The sequence below is a fragment of the Pelodiscus sinensis genome, chromosome 2 (assembly GCF_052426305.1).
Source record: "Pelodiscus sinensis isolate ZL-2025 chromosome 2, ASM5242630v1, whole genome shotgun sequence".
Lineage (NCBI taxonomy): Eukaryota > Metazoa > Chordata > Testudines > Trionychidae > Pelodiscus > Pelodiscus sinensis.
The window spans coordinates 221,248,557-221,269,507 of record NC_143053.1 but is presented as its reverse complement, the minus strand read 5'-3'; the positions used below and the strand labels follow the sequence as shown (position 1 = coordinate 221,269,507).

Here is a 20,951-nt window from a genome sequence, read left to right as displayed (position 1 = left end):
TCTTTGCTTGTAATTCTTTTCTTCTGCTGTGTCCCACTACTGTCCTCTCAAAGTCACTTGGGAAATGGCACTGTAAAACCTGCCCTGCTTCGACACAAGTGTGACCTTCCAAGCAACGATGGAGCTAGTCTTGTTCCCTTTAAGATTTCACCACCATTGGATGTAAGGATTGAGTAACATTAGAAAGCCCAGATGATGTTTTAAAGCTTCCAAGGGGTCTTCTAGGATTCCCTTGTCAGAGGAAGGAATCCAAAAATCCCTCCTCACAGCACATTTCTGTAAGTTCTGTTATTCTTTGGAGTAGGATCCATAGGGCAACCTCCCTTTCAAATGGCTATAGGATGCTGTTCCCATTGCTGGAGTTCACTGGAAACCTCAGTAAGTTAACTTGTTCTTGAGGCAAAATTTCCCATCTACCTTTATCAAGACTGATTTGGCACTCTCTCTTTAAGGGTATGTGTGGTGATTCATCCGACCAGAAACATTTTGGTACCACAGGGTTCTTTCATTTCAGAGCCCAACCTCACACAGGATATTAGGAATTAAGTCTATGAGTAATCAAGTTAATTTGTGGTCTCTAGTTGATTGTACTAGGACAACTGCCTCCAAACTCTACATGGGTAATTTGGGCTTTTTCATTCTGTGCTTCTTTCATTCATTTGGTTGCAACCACAAGAGGATTCCCACTACTTCATAGTGTGTTTCACATGGTCAGGCCTCTTCTAGAACATGGTTTTCCAACCAGAGGATAATTTCACTGATATAATTCTCAGAGCACTCAGAAGGGATCCTACTTCCTGCTAATAGCAGGACAAGAAGCAATGGACAGCAAGGGAGGTTTAGGTTGGACATGAGGAAAAACTTCAGGGGGTATGTCTACACTACAAAGTTAATTCGAACTAACAGATGTTAGTTCGAATTAACTTTGATAGGTGCTACACATACAAACCGCTAGTTCGAACTTAATTCGAACTAGCGGAGCGCTTAATTCGAACTAGGTAAACCTCATTCTACGAGGACTAATGCCTAGTTCGAATTAAGCAGTTCGAATTAAGGGCTGTGTGGCCACTTAATTCGAACTAATGGGAGGCTAGCCCTCCCCAGCTTTCCCTGGTGGCCACTCTGGGCACCACCAGGGAAACTCGTCTGCCCCCCTCCCGGCCCCGGAGCCCTTAAAGGGGCACGGGTTGGCTACAGTGCCCATGCCAGGTGGAAGCCTGCCAGCACCCAACCAGCAGACCCTGCACCTGGCACGGCACGAACCAGCCACCTGCTGCCACCCAGCCCTCCGCCTCTTCCCGGGACCAGGCTGGCGGCTCCCGGGAGCCTGCCTGGGTCTGCAAGAGGCGGGCGCCCGCCTGGGCTAGTGCAGACATCGTGGACCTCATCCACGACCTCTGCACTAGGCACAGGAAAGTGGCCGTCTAGGGCAGGATAGCTGCCAGCCTGGCCACCCAGGAGCAGATTTGCATGAAAATCAGGGTGGTCCAGTGAGACCCCCGACCCTGAGCCCTGAGCTTAGAATGGCCGTACTGGGTCAGACCAAAGGTCCATCTAGCCCAGTAGCCTGTCTGCCGACAGCGGCCAACACTAGGAACCCTGGAGGGGATGGACCAAAACAATAACCAAGCCATTTGTCTCATGCCATCCATCTCCAGCCTTCTACAAACAGAGGCCAGACACACCATTTCTACCCCCTGGCTAATACCACTCCATGGACCCAACCTCCATGACTTTATCTAACCTCTCTTTAAACTCTGTTATAGTTCTAGCCTTCACAGCCTCTTGCAACAAGGAGTTCTACAGGTTGATTATTTGCTTTGTGAAGAAGAACTTTCTGTTATTAGTTTGAGGCCTGCTACCCATTCATTTCATTTGGTGTCCTCTAGTCCTTCTATAATGGGAACTAATGAAGAACTTTTCTTTATGCACCCTCTCCACACCACTCATGCTTTTATAGACCTCTATCATATCCCCCCTCAGTCTCCTCTTTTCTAAGCTGAAAAGTCCCAGTCTCTTTAGCTCCTCTTTATATGGGACCTGTTCCAAACCCCTGATCATTTTAGTTGCCCTCCCCTCTCCCACCTCCTTTTCCCAGTCTCCCCAAGTTTTGTTAAATAAAGAGAGTTTCTATTTTTGAACACACGTGTCCTTTATTTTGTACATCAGGAAGGGGGTCTAGGGAGGGGTAAATGCTCTGCGGGCTCCTCAGGGTGGAAGCTCTCCTGCAGCCCCCCGATTGACCCCCCCCGTATGGCAGCCTGCAGCAAGTGCAGCCGGGCTGATGGCCGAGTGCTGTGATGTGCCGAGTGTGGTCACTCAGGGCACTCCAAGCCAGGACTGCTTTGCAAGTGGGGAACCCCTGAGATCTGTCTGTCCGGGATGGGGGTCGGGACCCTTTAAGCACAGCCCTCAGCTAGCCTGAGACAGCAGCTCCACACTCTAAGTCCTAATCTGATGCCCTGCCGGCACTGCTTCCGGCCATCCTTAACCTCGGTTCAGGGTCCACTCAATGTGGACATGCTAGTTTGAATTAGCAAAATGCTAATTCGAACTAATTTTTAGGTCTAGATGCACTAATTCGAATTAGCTTAGTTTGAATTAACTTATTCTAATTAAGTTAGTTCGAATTAGTGCTGTAGTGTAGACATACCCCCGTGATTAAATTCTGGAATAAATTGCCTAGGCAGGTTATGGAATCTCCATCACTGGAGATATTTAAGGGCACGTTAGACAGAAATCTATCAGGGATGATATAAACCGTGTTTGGTCCTGCCGTGAGGGCAGGGGACTGGACCTGATGATCTCACGAGGTCCCTTCCAGTTCTAGAATTCTATGATTCTATGTTTCCTTGTCCATCAATCCCTTACTACTTCAAAGTGAGGTAAAACTCCTTTGTCATTCTCATTCCTAACTTACTGCAAAAGGCAAGAAATTCCAACTCTAGAAGCCCTAGCCCCAAATTTTGTACTCTTTCTCCTGTTGATGTCTGTGGGACTGTTGTATGTGTTCCTGCTGATCCCTCTCATCAGCCAGGTTCTAGTTCATGTTCAGATGGAACATGAAATGAATGATCATGATCTCACTGGCATGGCCTCACCAGCACTGGTTTTGCATACTCATGAACATGGTACTGTATCCCCTAGTGTTACAGGACCATTGTTGGCTTCTGCATCCCAAGTTCACATCCTTGTACTTGTCTGCATGGATGTTCTGTGTGTGAGCATGGGGGAATATACCTACTCAAAAGAAGTCTAGCTGGGAAGCAGAAAGCGATCCACAAAACTGATCTACCGGGTGAAGTGGACAAGACTTTCCCACTGGGCTTTGGATCAGGGTATCTCTCCTAAACACACTCTAGGGCTGTCTATTCTAAACTACTTACTGCAGCTCAGGAATCAGGGACTGGCGCATTCCTCCATCAGCATGGCTAGCTCTGCTTTGCATGACCCAATTCAGGGACAGACAGAGTTCCCCTATGACATGAGGCTGAGATTCCTGTGGGGCCTCAAGTGACTATCTGCAGTTATGAGATCCTGTTTTGTAGTGGGACCTCAATCTGGTCCTCTCCCAGCTCACCACACCATCTTCTGAGCTGCTCAGATCCTGCTCCCTTTCCTTCCTATTTCTGGTGGCAGTGCTGGGGTGAGGCATGATGCTCAGATCTAACTTTGGAGTCCGCATACAGTGTCTTCTACAAGGACAAGGTCCAACTGCGGCCCCACCCAACCGTTCTGGTAAAGATTGTTTCCTCCTTCCATGTGAACCAGGACATATTCCTGCCTGTGTTCTGTCCCAAGCCTTACAAGATGGCAGAAGAGAGGTGTCGACATGTTCTGGATGTCCAGAGGGCATTGGCTTTTATCTGAAATGTACTGAGCCCATACGTAGGTCAGCACAGCTCTTTGTTGCTACAGCTGATGTGGTGAAAGACCTGTCAGTGTCTGTGTAGCAGCTATCCAACTGGCTCTCTTTGGGTATGTCTACACTACCCTCCTAGTTCGAGGTGTACCGGTAGTTCGGAATAGGAATCCTAGTCCGAACTACCTAGTTCGAGCCCCGTGCAGCCGCGCTACACGGGGTTTGAACCAGCGGGGATTTAAAAATGGCGGCTCCCCGCTTATGCAAATGAAGCCCGGGAAATTCAAATCCCGGGCTTCATTTGCAAGTGCGGTATGCCTACATTACCCCGCTAGTTCGAACTAGGAGGGTAGTGTAGACATACCCATAGTGCATACAGACCTGGTAAGAGCTGGCAAAGGTCCCTCCCCCACAGATCATCTGGGCCCACTCAACCAGGGTTCAGGTATCTATGGAAGCCTTCCTGGCACATGTGCCAATCCAGGACATCTGTAGAGCTGCAACATGGTCCTTGGCCCACTCATTTATATTTCACTACACCCGCACTCAGCAAGTCTGAGACAATGCTGGGTTTGGCAGAGTTTTGTGCCGTAATCAGCGTGACCATGAACTCCTACCCTCCTCCATGGGTACTGCTTGGATACACCTAACATGGAATGGACATGAGCAGTCACTGGAAGAAGAAAAGAGTTACCTGTTCCATAACTGGTGTTCTCCAAAATGCACTGTTTGTGTCCATTCAACATCCTGCCCTCCTTCCCTACTGGTGGAATTTCCAGCAAGATGGAGTATGCGGGGCCCCTTATACTGCAGGCATGTGGATGACATTTCAGGAGTCACTAGTGTTGCTCCCCAGCAGATACTGCTAAGGGAAAAACTTCTTGCACTGATGCATGTGGTAAGCACACACACCTAATGTGGGATGGACTAGGGATGTAAAATCCCATTTTTAATTGGCTAACATATTAAAAAGGAGTGAGCAGGGGGGACTACTCTAGCCCAGCTAGAAAACTGTTCCCTGCCTCTTTGCAGTCGGGGCTGTGTTGGAGCAGCCTCCATCTGCAATGGGCCACAGACCCCTGCCTGTGGCAGAAGGGGACCTATTCCAGCCCCAGCAGTTAACCTTAACCGGTAAGCCTCACCTGTTAACCATTAAGGGCAAGGCTTTCTGGTTAACCAATTAACCAGTTAAACTTTCCCATCCCTAGAACGGATATGAGCCACACATCTCAAAGAACACCAGTCACGGAACAGGCAACTGTCTTTTAAAAACAAAAATATTTCTAGTTGCAGTAGTTGGTAAAGGCAGCTACAATCTATGGCCTGCAACTGTCTGGAATTAATAGCTCTCTGAGATTTTTCTCCACAGGGAATTGTAATCCTATCTCACCATGCACACGCACCTTTTGTCTTAGTTTTGTGCACCTGTGCATGGCAGAACTCAGACTGATCCACACAGGGTAAATCACTGAAACCCTTCAGTTGCCTCTGCACTAGATGGTGGATATTTGTGTAGCAGTGAGCTATTGTGGTTACCCACATCCTGAAGCATTAGTTCCCTTTTACTGGCTGACGGATGTGAGGGCTACTGAACCTGTTACTTATGAGCTATTTCTTTTGTAAGGAAACTTGTCTCTTAGGCTTGGCCTAACACTAGGGGATAAGTTTGAATTAAGTATGAATTATGTAGCTGGAATTAAAGTATCTGAAATGGCATTTTGGCACTGTCCACACAGCGGTGGCACACTCTCCCTTCAACTTCCCTTACTCCTCGTAGGAGCAGGACTACCAGTGCCAACAGGAATGCACTCTTAGCTTGTATTAATGTGTTTTCACTAGAGCCACTAATTCAAACCCCGGAAGATCGACTGTGGCAGCTTCAAACTTCTCTGTAGTGTAGACAAGCCCTTAGAAATGCATATTCTGTTCATTCTTGATTTTATCAGTAAAAAGTTTTTATAGGATGTTTTTACATTTCTTGTGTCCTCTTAGGCATTCTTTACTCTTCAGTTGTTTTTTGTCTTCGTTGGCTTATCTTTTGTTTTGTGTTAACAGACTTTCTTTGTGGGACTATCAATTTTTTCTTTTTAGAATACTATCCAAGCTGGAAGGTGGTCCCATGTGGCTTTTAATCATAGCTCTTGGTACTTCTATTTATCAAACAAAACTATCACCCTTGTTCTTTTTCACTTCTGAGAGTATGATGGCTCTCTGCATGCTACATCTATTGATTTAGTGTTGCTCTGGAACCTTCTGAAAATGGGTGGAGCACAACAGGCCTTTGCTAGTCAAAGGATATCATCTCAACCAAGGTTCCCTAAAGCTGGGAAAGAAGGCAAAGAGGAAAACCACACTGTCTTTAATGTAAAGCGCCTCAGGAGTAGTCTTGGTTTTCTGTGTAAGCAAGACAGTCTGTTTACCCACTTCTCCTTGCTTATTAGTAGTAGTAGTAGCAAGTTGGAGTACTGAGAAGTTGGAGTACTGAGAGGCCCCGAGTAAGTTCAAGACCCCAGTGCACTATGTACTGCATTGACACGTAGGACCAGATAGTTACTTCTCTCAGAGCTTACAATCTAAATCAACAAGGAGTAAGAGGAGAAATAAGCACAAAGACTTGTCCAAGGTAACATAGCAGGTCAGTGGCAGAGCTGGGAAGAAATCTCCTGTGTGCTTGTTCAATGCCCTATCTACTGACCCATGCTGTCATATCTTCCTGGAATGGATTTAGTCAGGGATCACCCCGAGTCTGTGTCTTCCCCAGGCTACAAAGAGAGAAAGAACACTTTGGTCTTCTCCCAGGAGTCTGTCTTCAGCATATCACACCTTCCCTTTATATCCAGGCCATACTTAGTGTCTCTTTCCAGCAGGCAGGTTTAACAACTTCTTCAGGGCCCAACAGGCCCTTTGCCTGCTTCCTTTCTTAGGCTTGGTCTATACTAGACCAGGCAGGCTGGTTTAAGGTACGCCATCCAGCTACACAAAATGCATAGCTGGATTAGGCTTACCTTAAGCCGAGACGTCGCGGCATCTACACTGCGGGAGGCCCACGGGAACACATGCTCCCTTTGCTTCCCTTATTCCTCACAGATCAAGAAGTACCATACATCAGCAGGGAATTTCCTCAGTGTTTGTTTTGGTGGTCTACACTAGACCCGCTACATTGAATGCTAGAATGACTTCCAGAGGGTTGATTTTCTCTGTAGTGTAGACATGCCCTTAGAGAGTAAACAGTGGAGCATGCCCACCCACTTCTAGGGATGCTGAAAAGGAGTTTTCTATGCAGAGGCTTGGTTTTGAAACTCATTTCCCCGGACAGTTTTCTGAAGCCTTGACCTGTTAGCTTTCTGGGCACCCATCAAACCTCAGCATCTTTTTCCCAGTTGGGCACTCGACACAGAGACATAGTGATGAGTTGGAACACAGAGGATCTTTTGGTATTTTATTGTTATTTAGAGATCTGACTTTTTTGGTTATTACATCTCTGTCTTTAGGTGGGTCCATTTTTTGTGTGATGTATTATCTGCCTTACTGTTGTGAAGCAGCTAGAACTTGGGATGTGTGCTAAACAATTCTGAACAAATAAAATAGAAAATAAATATTGTCTCAAAAAGGGAGTATGCATGTTCTTATATGAATACTTAGGAAAGAATCCAATAATCAGTTCTAAGTGCCATTATGATGATGGAGTCTCTATACTACAAACTTCAGTTGTCCTGTCCAACCAAAAGAAATACTCTGCCTGATATGGCTTAGGCAAGAATTGTCTCTTCTCTTTCAACTGTTCAGTGTAGTTTAAATGACAAAACAAGCTCCATAAACAAAAAGCAGAATTAAGAGACAAATTGTGACAAAGGATATTTGCATTCAACTTCAGTGGTAATTTCTTTTGCATATCCAAGGGCAAAATTTGGTCCTAATGTTCAAAATGCTTCTTGAAAAATACACAGCTGTTGCCTTCATTACAAGGGTAAGACAGTCTGAAAAAAAATCTGTAATTCTAGCTGTACTATGCCTGCCTCACTCTCAATGAGTTACAGCTGGCTGGTCATTTGAATTTCCTGTGAATAATATTCTGCTCTGAAAACAGGATCAAGAGGCAGCACTGATGAAATGGTTTCCATAGTAACCATTATTTGTGTACTGAAAAACTGACTGTTTGTTTTGAGGGGAATTACATAGGTATGTGATGTGAGCTGTCTGTTTGGGTAAAACTAACACCCACTTGATGAAATCAAACTTAGAAAAAAATCCATGAGACTTGTTTTTCATTTCAATTTGAGTGTTTCTACTGAAAGATTCCATCAATACCTTTTATTAGCTTTTAGTTTTAAACATTGTACTTGTTGCGTTTTTGCTTTCCATTTAAAGGCACAAGATACTTAACTTTTTATATCGATCCACATTTTTTTATTCAGATTTTTCTGTTCAGACCCAGGAATGGTGGGTAGGATCTATAGGGGGAAGCAAAGATGTGTATTTGAAGAGGTTATTCTAGAAAATACTGGCTTTAAAAGAAACAACCATTCTAATTCATATGGGAAATCAAATTGGATATGACTTCCTTTATCTTTGCTCAAATAGAGACAAAGACTGTCACTGCTGTGATTTGGTGCACACTGCCTCATCTTCATTTTATCTACCAGTATGTCAGTTTCACAGTTCTTGCAAACATTGACAAATGTTAAATTTGTCATCATCTGAGGAGGAGGACTTGATGTCAAACTTCTGTGCCCTGGCACCAAACACAAATAAACTAAGTTTTGCAAGAACTAGGAGAGATTGTTCTGTTTGGAAGTAAGAAGTTCTCACCTTGGAAGTTTAGGAAAAAAGGATAGTCTGGACTCTCAGGCCTCCTGTTGTATTTGACTTCTAATGTTTGGGGCATTCATACATTCACAGACTTAAAGTCCAGAAGTGATCATTATGATCATCTAGCATACTGTCTTGCATAATACAGACCAGAGAATTATGCATGGTAGGTCTTGCAATAGGCCCCTAGCTTCTGGTTAAATTACAGCATATCTTTTAGAGAAGACAGCTGCTCTTGATTCATCACTTAAATGTTTGCAAGTTTATCTGAGTGGATTTCTTTCCCCTCAAGTCCATAATTGTGATACATCTTTGTATCTTTGCACATCATGAGCAGAGATCTTAATTGAAATATTTTATCTTATGTGACTGCCATTATGTGTTTGGAAAAGCTTGCAGCCTGCATGGTTTATTATCACCTTTCATTTTATTGTGTTACTGTCCTGTGTAGGACAGCTCCACCCAATGGACTTCTGGGTATTCAGAAAAGAGCTTCTGAAATCAGAACAAAGATCAGTTTTGGCTGGCTCCCCAGAGGTCATCCCTTTGGCTCTTTGCAGCCTGCAGAGAGAGACTATTACAGCAGTCAGCTTATATCAGAGAGGGTTCTGTTGAAATTCTAAAAAGGAACATGCCAGAGACTCAATGGTGAGGATGTCTAAATAAGGTTTCTATGCCAACCATTTACTGGACAATGTTGAAAAGATATGGCCTATGAGTCAGAAAATCAGATGAGTACTAAACCAGGGCAAAGTGATAAAGAAGTATGAGGTTGTTGCTCCAGACTTTGAGAATGAGAGTGATAACTGTAGACCTGAGAAACAAACAAACATAACATGACAATGATTAGCAGATGGTGTCTGTCACAAACTGAACAGAATTTGGCTAAAATATAATGGTCTGTATTTCCTTTTTATCAGTTTTGCTACAGATAAGGCACCTTCTCTCCCGATGGGCAATATCAGCATTTGTACATTTGATCAAGAATGGTTGAATGTATTCAGAGCAGTGGTCCTCAACCTCTTTACTGCTGTGGACTGCATATGCGGCTCTCTAGTGTTAAGTGGGCCTCACCCACACAAAACATAAACTGCCTGAATGGCCCCGAGGCTGTCAGATGGGCCATAGCCGTGTGTTGACTGGCAGTGGGTTGAGAACCACTGACTCAGAACATCTTCAGGCCAAACAGTTTCAAAACTAGGTGGGTAATGTCCAGTTCCCGAATCCATAATGAGGGATTAAGGATGTTAAATTACAGTTATCTGAATAATCATGTAGTCAATACAATTGGTATCAACTACACGATTAGTCAATAGGTCTGCTCTGCAGAGCCACAGTGGGGGTAGCTCCAGGAGCCGGCTTGAGCTGGGGCTGAACAGTCCCAGCTCATGCCAGCTCCAGAAGCCACCCGCGCTGCAACTTTGCATTTTAAATGTAATAAGAGCCGCTGGGCTCTTACTACGTTTACAATGCTGAGGTGCAGTGTCCTGGGACAGCATGAGCCGAAACTGCTTGTTCCTGGCTCATGCTGAGTCCTGCAGCCCCTGTTCGTGGCAGACAGCCCTGTCCACTGCTAACAGGGGCTGTTGCCAGAGCAGCCCGTGCACACAGCCGGCCTGGGCCGCTGAGAACAGCGGCTGCTTGGCAGCAGCAGCCCCTGTCTGTGGAAGGAGGGTGACCGCTTCAGCAACCTCTGTTCCCAGTGGACAGTGCTTGGTGGCAGCAGCCCCTGTCTGCATGGGGCCCAGCTTCCCATTGGTACCCCCATGGACAGGGGGTGCTTCGCAGCAGCCTTCCCTACCCACCCTCCTGCTGCCTCTATCAGAGGCAGCAGGGGGGTCAGGGTAGCACCGCAGATACAGTGCTGGGGGGAACTGGCTTTTTAGCCGGTCCCCCCCAGCACCTGCTCCTGTTTCTCCCCCTGCTACCTCTCATAGAGGGAGAGGGGGAGTGAGTAGATGGTACTCTAGTCGATTACTCACAAACATCCCTATGAGGGACCCAAATAAATGGCTGAATTTTCCAAAGTGCTGCACACCCAGCATCTCTCAATAGAATCACTTGTTGCTCGTGTTAGGTGCTTGCTTAAGCATGGATTTAGGAAATGAATTGTAGGCTTCCAATTTTCAGAATCTCAGCCTGGGAGTATTTTCTTGGTGGGGGGGAGGAATTATTTTTTTTAGAGGGAATGATTTAAAAATGTGTATTGGAGCATTCCTTCTGTATGAGTAGGTGTGGGTGGGATTGATGGTGGTAAAGAATATAAATAACCATTCCTACAACAGACATCGAAAAAGGAAAAGGTTAGCAATATTCCCACGGTACAAGACAGACTTTAAGACGCATAGCAGAGCTAAATGCGGGTTAGCATTTCGTCCAGCTGTGCTCCTCTTCCATATTGATATTGTAGGGCAGTACATACCCTGCGTCTCATGTGTTCTTTAGAAGCTTGTTCTGTAATTCCTCTGAATCTGCTTTTACACCACTGGTCTTCTTGTTGTTTCATTTCAGCTCTTTGATGGACCCAATGCCCAATCCAACCTGATAAACACTTTCTGTGGCAATAGTGTTCCTATTGCAGGGAATACCACAGGCACCAGTCTTCATGTTGTGTTTTACTCTGATGGAATAGGCTCTAAACAGGGGTTCCAGATGCTGTGGCATGTAAATGGTAAGCTATCCTGAATTTCTTTGTCATTTTATAATGGATAAATCCCTCTTCTTTGCAATATAAAATGTTTCAAGCTTACTTCAGCTAATTGGACATTACTAGAAATATACCAGACATAGGTATGAAAACATCACTTTTCCCTCTAACTGTATCATGGATTTCATACACGCAGACACACACACATGTACGAAAGGATCTGCCTGATTGGCAAACTAATTAATTATAGGGCCCACTGGACTGAGTGCATATGACTAGTGAACTGGCCTCTCTGAGCTAGAAGTAATTCCTTTGCAACAAAGGTGAGCTGCATTTGCAGGGTAGTGTCTGGGAAAGTTTGTTTGGCTTTCCCTGGGCTGAAGATTTTCTATGTAGAGACAGCTTAATGTTTCATTAGAGATGAGCCCAGCACTATGACTTTCACGGACGGATCCAACCTGGAGCTCAAACCACAAGTTTGGAAGCAGGGGCAGTGCACTAGGAGTTCATTTCAGCAACAGAACTAGAAAGCTGCTGATACCATATTCAGTTCCTTTCATCAGTACTAATCTCCCCCTCGTTTCCTTTCTCCCTATGTGCTCAGTGGGCTTTTTCCCTGTACCAACATGTAGCAGAGGCTGCCACACACTTCGTTAACTCACCAAATATGCGTGCCCATTAAAAAACCAATCTGCTAATTGCTATATTTGTGCAAATTGCGTTTGCATTTCCTTAGGAAGTGAGGCTACAACGGCAACTTTATCGCTGTGCCCATTTAACAGCAATACTCCATATAACAAGAGTGAATCTTGTGCATTTGTACAGCCCATCACAGAGGATCTGACCTTGGAAATAATTAAATAGCCCTCGTCGCCCTGTCTGCCTAATCAGTTCACACTATTCAGCTCTGACAGCATTGTAAAGCAGCTGGAATCGGCGGTGGCAGTGGCCCCAGCACCGCCCCAGACTGCTGTCATTTGTTGGCTCCCAGAGGGCTCTCTTTGACTAGACAGGGGGGGTTTAGAATTCAAAGGAGGTCAAGGAGTGTTTTTGGGAAAAGGGTGACATATGCGAAAGGAGTGAGACCTTCGACTGGACCCAGCAGGGGAAGTGCTGCAGCACAAGGGTATGTTCTTAGGATTGGGAGGTGATGTCATCCTGGAGCTACACAAAGGAAGAAAAAGTGGAGCCTTTTGTGTGCAGGGAGAGATGACATCAGCCCCCATACAGTAGCCATGGTTTTTGTTTAACCTTCTTTGCTAAAACTCTGAAAAACCTGCCTGGTGTAGAGTTCTCTCTTGCTCCCTCCCCCATCCCTGAGCTCTCCAGATTCCGAACTAGCTCTCCCCCGGCTGTCCTGCATCCCCTCCACATTCCTCCTCTTTTGTATGTTAACTTCTGTGTCAGCAAGCTCCACATTGTAACTGCCCTGCACTAGCCCTGGGCCTGAAGCCCCACAAGCTTTGGGGAGGTTTGGATCTGAAATTCCTGGCCTGAGTGCTCTGTAAGAGAGAGCTGAACCAGAACGCTGTGTCTGAATGTCCTCAGGCCCTAGGGAATGTCACATCTGGAGCTCGACTTCGCAATGTGGAGTTCATGCCAGCCTGGTGATAGAGGAGCAAATTCCTGTAGCACTGATCCCAGCCCCCTTTCTCCTGTGTTTTGTAACCCCTTGCTCACCACCGTTACCATATGTAACCTTTCTGCCAGGTAGAGCCAGCAGCAGCCAGGACTGGGTCCAATATCTTGGGGTTCCTTTTCAACAATACAATACCAATCTCCTCCCTCCCCACAGTCCCTCTCCCCCCATAACCTAGGAAAACTACACACCACCTCTGACTGTAGAACAGAAACTTTTCATGGAGGAGGGGAGTCTCCCAATGTTAATTAGGGGAAATGCCACAAGCATGATTCAGAGTCATAAAAGTGTGAGGACACCCATTCCAAAGTGTTAGGGCCGGGCCTTCTGCCTCACGTTCTTGAGTTCTACAACCAAACATTCCTTTATTGTCAGTGGGGTCAACTCTCTGGGCCCCTGGGCAAGGTTAGGGAGGGGAAGGGACGGGGTCCTTGGACTGAAAGGGTGGAGCTGAGGCTAGTCTCCCATTGCAGCCCTCAGTGTTGCCCAGAGCGTGCCCCAGAGGGCTCTGGGGGCGATTTAAAGGGTCAGGGGCTCCAGCCACCACCACTGCTGCATTAGCCATAGTGGTATATGGGAGCCTCAGGCCTTTTGGAATCACCGGGCACCAGGGTGGTTGCCCCTTTTTGCCTTCCTCTGTTGGTGGGCCCACGTATCGTAACATAAATGTATTAGCAGTGGTTAGTCACACATGCATGTACCACTGCCCTCTGCTGTATAGAATCAAACCTGCTTGAGCACTTGGGATTATGGGCTTGCTTCTCTCCCAGTTCCACCTCCTTTGGGTGGGGCACAGAGACCAGGGATCTCTTAGCCAGCATGTAACCAATATAGATAGTTCCTCTGTCAAGTCTTCTCTCGCCCTCTACCCTGGGTAAGGGTATTCCAGTGGTGGGACTAGATCAGACATAGATTTGGGGTCAGGTATCAGTAACCTAACCCCCCCTCCGCCCCATCCCATGCTGGGCAGATATCGGTGTAGGAGACAGACAGGGCCTATGTGTCTCTTTGTGGTAGTTGCCTGTGTTTTAAAGTGCAAAGTCCTGTGTTCTGTAGGCTATGATGTGTGCATGCTATATATCTCTGAGACTCATGTGCCATGTTGCCAAGAGGGATGTACTTAGCTTTGCAATCATGTGCTTGTAAAACTTCACTCCAACACTTTTCTTAATCCTCTCTTCCTAGTATCTTTGAAGCTGTGCAATGACCACAAATAGCCAGACACTTTCCCTGGAGTTAACTGACTCAGTGAGCCCACTGCTATCACCAAGGGGCCTAAAAAGTTTAAACGAATCTTTTGGGTCTGGTCTTTCCCTCTTCAGAGCAGAATATAAATTGCCAAATGGAAACTGGGCAGTGTTAACGCCCCCTCCATATCAGAAATTTGTACCGATTTAACTACATTTGGTTAAATCAGTGCAGCTCCCTTTGCGTGGGGATTATTGTTTCATCTTAAACATGCCTTATAACAATTTAGCTTAAGCAACAAGCCTTAGTAGAAAGGATTCAACTGCAGTGAAGTTGATTTACTATACTTAAACTGAAATAAGTGTCCACACAAGGGATTTAATTGATGTATTGCAACTTTAGTGATACTGATATGGTTAATTCCTGTAAACAAGGACTTGGAATCTTAGAGGGGCTTATTCCAAATGAGAAAGCTTGATGCTGCAGACAGTTCACTGTAATTCTGCTGTTTTCTAGGAAGCTCGACACATGCAAAGTTAATTTTTGCTCTTATACTGTGTCCTTGAATAAGGAGACATTTGCTGACATTGGGGTGTTGTGGGAATGGCATGCTGATTGAATTACTTCTTTACAAAGAGTTGGGAGGCCAAAGGTCTGTCAGTGCTAAATTACACCAAGGGCAACTGTCTCTATGAGAAGACACATATTCCTTATCCACTCCGGCCGTCTATGTTACTGAGCAATGCTCATAAGACAGTCAGCTGCTTTACACCGTGCATTACTGCATTTCCTTAAAAGAATTAGTAATTCGACTGCAGGGCTTTGAATGAACCTAACAAATTAAATAGATTTGGCCCCTACAGCATAATTAGATTTTACATCTGTTCTATTTTTCAGTTCTGCCTAGCATGAGTATTGCTTTGTATTTTAAAAATAAGCACCAGATACTGCTGAGAACAGAGAAATAGAGTTAGAAACGACTGTGCCTCTTCTGTCTGTTGAATTTCATGGGGGAGTCCTGATAGCTCACTGGAGCATGTAAAGGTATATTTGGGTCATGGCTCTTAGTTAAATAAAATGACATTACTCAGCAGAAGAAAACCGTTATAAAAAAACCTAAGCAATTGCTACATACTTTTAAGTGTTTCCGTTAGAAGGAAGTGAAAAGGCTGACAGCCTTCCAGGGAAGCATAGCAGAAACAGGCACTATGCTGGGAAGACAGTCCCTGCAACTGTTTCTCATCCTGACTGGTTGCTAGAGCCAGCGCTGCCTTGGGGATTTCAGAGTTCTAGTCCTAACTCTGACACTGACTTCCTGTGTAGCCTCAGCCAAGTCACTGAGAGATGAATTTTTTAAAATGTCTATTAGCTTTTGGTGCCTTCTTTTTATGGAATTAAACTTGAGACCAGGGGAGGGTGCCAACCCAATTGCAGGGCTCCTGCACAAGCTGGGGTGACTGGCTTCATGCTCCTGGATGGAGCAGGGCCTTGGACAGAGGGGATGGGGCTAGGACAGCTAGCCGTCAGCGCTGCCCGGATCATGCCATGCCTACCCACGCCAGCCATTAGCACCAGCCAGGCAGTGCCACCCAGGGCTCCAGTAGTGATTTAAGGGGTCTGGGACTCCAGTAGTGATTTAAGGGGTCTGGCCCTTTAGGATATCCGGATGCCAGGGCTTTTGCCCCCTCCCTCATTGCCCCCCCTCTCCCTGTTGGTGGGCCTGTTTGAGACAGTTTGGGCCTTGTTTTCAGAGGTGAATGTATGGTCAATTGGGTCTCTAGGTGCTGCTCAGAAATTCTTAAAATCAGGCCTTAAATGTCTTGATTTAGCCCCCAAAAAGGGGGCACCCAGAATTAGAAGCCACTTATGATTGCTGCCTTTGTAAAGAGTACAATATATAGTACTTACATATTCCCACCATATAGGCTAGTGAAGATTCATGAATTAATCTTTGTATAGCACTTTACAAATACATGTATAAAATGATATATACACGCTAACATTTTCTAACATTACATACATAACATTAGATAACTAAAATATCATTTGCTACCTAAATAAAAGTGGCCTAATTATTTGAATGCTTAACATTGCAGTTTTCGATGGGAATAGTGGAAGATCAACATCCCTGAAAATCAAGCCTTTATTACATGCCTAAATGTCTATATATTGGCATGCCTAAATGTCTATATATTGGTTGATTTTACAGCCTAAATATTGTTTGAGTAATAAAACTCTTCGTTTTGATAGCTGTTTAGTCAGTCACTATTCAGCCTGGAGTGTATGAAGGAAAATGACCAAAATTGAGGAAATCAATAAAATAATGTTTATAAAGACGTGAAAGTGAGCAGAATATCAGAAATGGCTTGTTCCTCAACCTCTGCTCTCATGAATAGCCCCTATTCACATGAGTTGTCCAGTTTTCTTCAGCAGAACTTCTGTGACTAAAATATGCTTGTGTGAGTAAAAGTTTCAGGATTAAATCCAAATGATCCTTAGTGTAATAGTGGTTTTGGATTTGTTCCTCACAGCAGATGTCATGTACTATGTTCCTTATAATTACAATCAGTTGAAACTAACTGAAATGTTTTGTTATGAATGCAACAAACTCTGACTAGTGATAGAAATGTAGCCGTGTTAGTCTGGGGTAGCTGAAGCAAAATGCAGGACTATGTAGCACTATAAAGACTAACAAGATGGTTTATTAGATGATGAGCTTTCGTGTATCTGAGGAAGTGGGTCTGGCCCACGAAAGCTCATCATCTAATAAACCATCTTGTTAGTCTTTAAAGTGCTACATTGTCCTGCATTGCACAAACTCTGACATTATTCATGTCCTTAACTTGGATTTTACATGCATACTGCTAATTCACGTTAAATCTGGTGGGGTAAATTTTTCAGTGTGTGGCTAAAATTTACCAGTGGGTAAATTTGAGAAATCTTATCAATAGATTTTTGTACATTACTACTTCCTAGTTCAAGTGTGATTATAAAAGTACAAATTCTTCTCCTGTTGATGAATGCCATCTTCTAACCAGCCATGTGCAGTAATATACAAAGACCTTTGTAAATCATCACTTGCACAATCTTCATTGATTACTAAGATTTCAGCCAAAAGAAAAAAAAGGTCACAAAATATATGTTTCTTGAAGTTTCTATTTGTTGCTTGGTTTCCTAGCAACTAAATTGGGTAGGTAGTCCTTGTATGTAATTTCCAAGGGAACCCTGAGACATTTATGCTACTAAAAAAGAAAACCCACTTCTTGTTCATGGTTTTAAAGTATATGGGAGAAGTTTCCAAAAATGACTACGAGGCATTTTGCCCAAACTGAGTAGTACATAGTGTACACAATTCAGCCTCTGGAAGTTTTTCCATTGTGCAGCTGCCTATTTGTGCAGCCGCCCCATATACTTCATGCCCAAATAGTTCTGTGCTGTAGAAAAGGTTTTATGCGTTTTTACTAAGTGTTAAATCCTCTCAAATTCTCTTCAATTTCAGGAGGAGTCCAGGATGCTCCAGTGCTTAATTTGTAATGAAAGAGGTGCTGGGAGTCCAAACAATTTTTTTTTTATTTTCATAATTGACACTCCAAAACCAGAGTTTCTGGGCTCAGTCCTGCAAACTCTGGCACAAATTAAGCATTGGGGTGCTCAACACATTATCTGTTGACCTGTTCCCTAATTTTTATTTGTCCTCTAAAAATTGGATCCTTCTTCTAATGCAGTAAATGGCAAAATTCCCATTTAGTTCAATTAAAGCAGAATCAACCCTATGTTTGTAGACAGATGTAAGCACCGTAGACTGTTTTGTGCTGATTTACTGGGAAAGTTTAATGTGCCAGAGAGAGACTGCAAAATATTTGATTAGCAGAGATAGATGTAAAACACTTACATATTATTCTCTTCCATTGTCTCAATAAAACAGGCAATATGTCTTCTATGTAGGAGAGAAATTACATTCTGGGTTAAATAAAAATAAGTTTCTAATTCTTCATAGAGGCTGGGAGAAGAAGATAGTATGTTCCATTATTTGTAATTGACTTTCTTAATTTCTGACTGAAGTTATTACTAAATGCCAAAACATGGATCACAGGATTCTTCCAAAAGTATTTATTAGTCCAGTTAACTCCAGTTTTCCAATAATATTGGTCTGTAGATCATTTGAATTCCAAATGTAATGTGTCTTCTCTCCTGTAATAAGCCTAATTAGTTGACATTGCATGAATTTCTAATCCTGAATATGATTGAAGGCGCTTTAGGACAGGGCCTCAGTGACCAAGACAGTAAATTGTGAATGGATCAAACATACAATTCAGTAGATAGCAAGATAAAAAATTACTTTGAAACTTTAAAGATCAGTACAGATAAATGCTCTAATGTTCCACTAAGTGAAATAGGAATGTGTGGCAAATATGGCTGAATTAAAATTTGCTTTTGAACCTGATCAAATGTTCCTATAACTATTTTCTCTCCTCAGCTACAGAGCTTAGCAAATATTGCAAATAAACATGCACAAATAGGTGAATTTTATTACATTATTTGCTACAACTATATTTTGTCCCTTTTCTGGTCACTTACCACAAATACTAAAAAAAAAAAGTAACTGGAAAGAATGTTTGCCAAACAAGCTGCCCTCAAACAACATATTTTACAGGAAGAAAAATTTGAAATTCATAATATCAAATTATTCATCTCAAAAACGATTTCTAAGCTCTTCCATTTTGGGGCTAGCACCATAATATGCAGACTTTGTGTCAACTGTCCAGTCAATACAGTTCAACTGTCACATTGAAAATATGTGAAAGGAGCTTCTTGGGGAAAAAAGCTGCAAGCCAAGTGTTCAAATATTATCAGCTGAGATAATTCAGCAAATACTTTTAAAAAATGAATACATGGTAGAAAAAAATCATGGTCTGTTTGCAGGCAACTAAGAAAGCTGGCAAATCAAATGAATACATTATTTCTTACAAAGCATTCAGCCAGGTCTAATATTGACCATAGCATGTATAAAGAATATGTTCTTCAAGGGCTGCTTTAGGAGCAATGTGCAGTAGAAGAAAATTAATGGCACATAGAGTTTGATGTTTGGTGTGTGGTTTGGATAACTCATCCAAGGCTTAGTGATTGAAGTCACAAAAAATATCACGTATTCTTGAAAGAATGTTTGTGAGTAAGCTGTATTTGAATCTGAATGTTAGACGTAGGAGCTGCAGAAAGGGAAAGGTCTACAGCTCAGCTAAGTTTTCCATTAGTCTGACCCATTTTGGGTTTAAATGAAAACATGTCTTTGTGACTGTCAGGAAACTCAGTAGGAGAAGCTTAGTCATAGATGCCTGTATAATTTGAAACGGTCCTGGTTTCTCTAGGCTCAGATAAGTAGCAAATTGCATCTGTCCCTGTTGCAGGATCCCCTAGAATTCTGGCCATGGAAGAAGATTTGTTGAGAAATCTTTATCAGTTTCCAAAGTCAATTCAACTGGCTTTTCCATAATGAATTTTTTCTCTACTGTGCTCATGTAATTTCTCCACACAAGTGTTGCATAACTGAGAGAGAGAGAGAGACTCAGCTCTAAACAAAGTGATTTGATGCTGTTTATTCTCTTCAAATGGGCTATTTTTGTTTTTTTAAGTAGCCTTGGCCAGACTGTGCCTTGCTTTTCCTTGGTTGCAAAAGTAAAAGGAAGGGAGGACAGAAGGAGTTTTCCTCCCCTCTTGTGCCCCTGGTTAGAGGTTTTTGATTTCTGCACATTATTGTACCTTGGCAGGGATCCACTCCTGCTATGATGATGTGTCAATCAGATGCAACACTCTCATACTGCACAACTCTTTTGAAAGCTATTGTTTCAACATGGGAGTTTCATACATTTTTAAACATTACTATTAACCTTAAATTAAGACATTTGTAAGCTAACAGAGTAACTTTGATGCAAAGGTTCATGTGTTGCCATTTACAGCATACAGAGCACAGTATACTTAACCCCAAGAAAGAGAACAGACACAAAGCCAACATCAATTCATAGCTTTCAGGTCTGAAAAGGCCTTTCTGGGTCATTTCTATCTTATATTTCCCATCACCATACAAATGTGAGGTTTTCTCTGCCCTGCTTTTCTCAAATGCAGTTTTCTGTTAAACACATCATGGTGGAGCTTCAGCAGTATCCCTGTATAAATGAATAATTATTATCCCGTGATTTCATCACATGGTCATCAATTTCCCAGTGCCTCACTTCATTGTTCTCTTTTCCAGATTTAAGGCTGCTACTTCTTGTCTTCTTGTTCCCATTCAGAACTGCTGCTATTTCCTCTGATATAAATCATCAAATTGAGCTGACTGTGGGGGAGCTGACTGTGGGGGAATATATATTTTCATGTGCAAGCTCCCTGCTTTCTATTAGCAAACACCCCTTATTGAGTAGCAATACGTTGATTGTATAGATTGCAAATAACACTGCCTTAGCTTGGGGCTGGTCTACACTATGAGCTTAGGTCGACGTGTTCAACATTAGGTCAAGTTTGTAATGAGTGTGTCTACACTGCCCAGTCCCTCCTGTGTATCTAAAGGGCTTTAAAAATTGTTCCCTGAACTCCACCTGAATGCGTGGAGTAAAGCCTGAAGTGACATTCACTCCTTGAATTAAGGGCCGTGTCAACACTGTGGCTATATCTACACTACTGCAGAAAGTTATCCTAAGCAATGCAACTCCACCTATGTGAATAATATAGCTGGAGTTGACATAACTTAAATTATGTTACCATGGGTTCTACATAGGGAAACTCTCCCACTGACTTACCTTAATCTTCCATCT

General features: G+C 43.5%; 1 protein-coding gene across 2 annotated transcripts in view; it reads left to right on the top strand.

Moving 5' to 3' along the window:
- Nucleotides 1–20,951, top strand: part of CUBN (cubilin) — a 238,472-nt gene that overhangs the window by 83,805 nt on the left and 133,716 nt on the right. For both annotated transcript variants that reach the window (XM_006119493.5, XM_075922454.2), the window contains one exon: nucleotides 11,183–11,342. In XM_006119493.5, coding sequence (XP_006119555.3) covers nucleotides 11,183–11,342 — 160 coding nt within the window. The remainder of the gene's footprint in view (nucleotides 1–11,182; nucleotides 11,343–20,951) is intronic.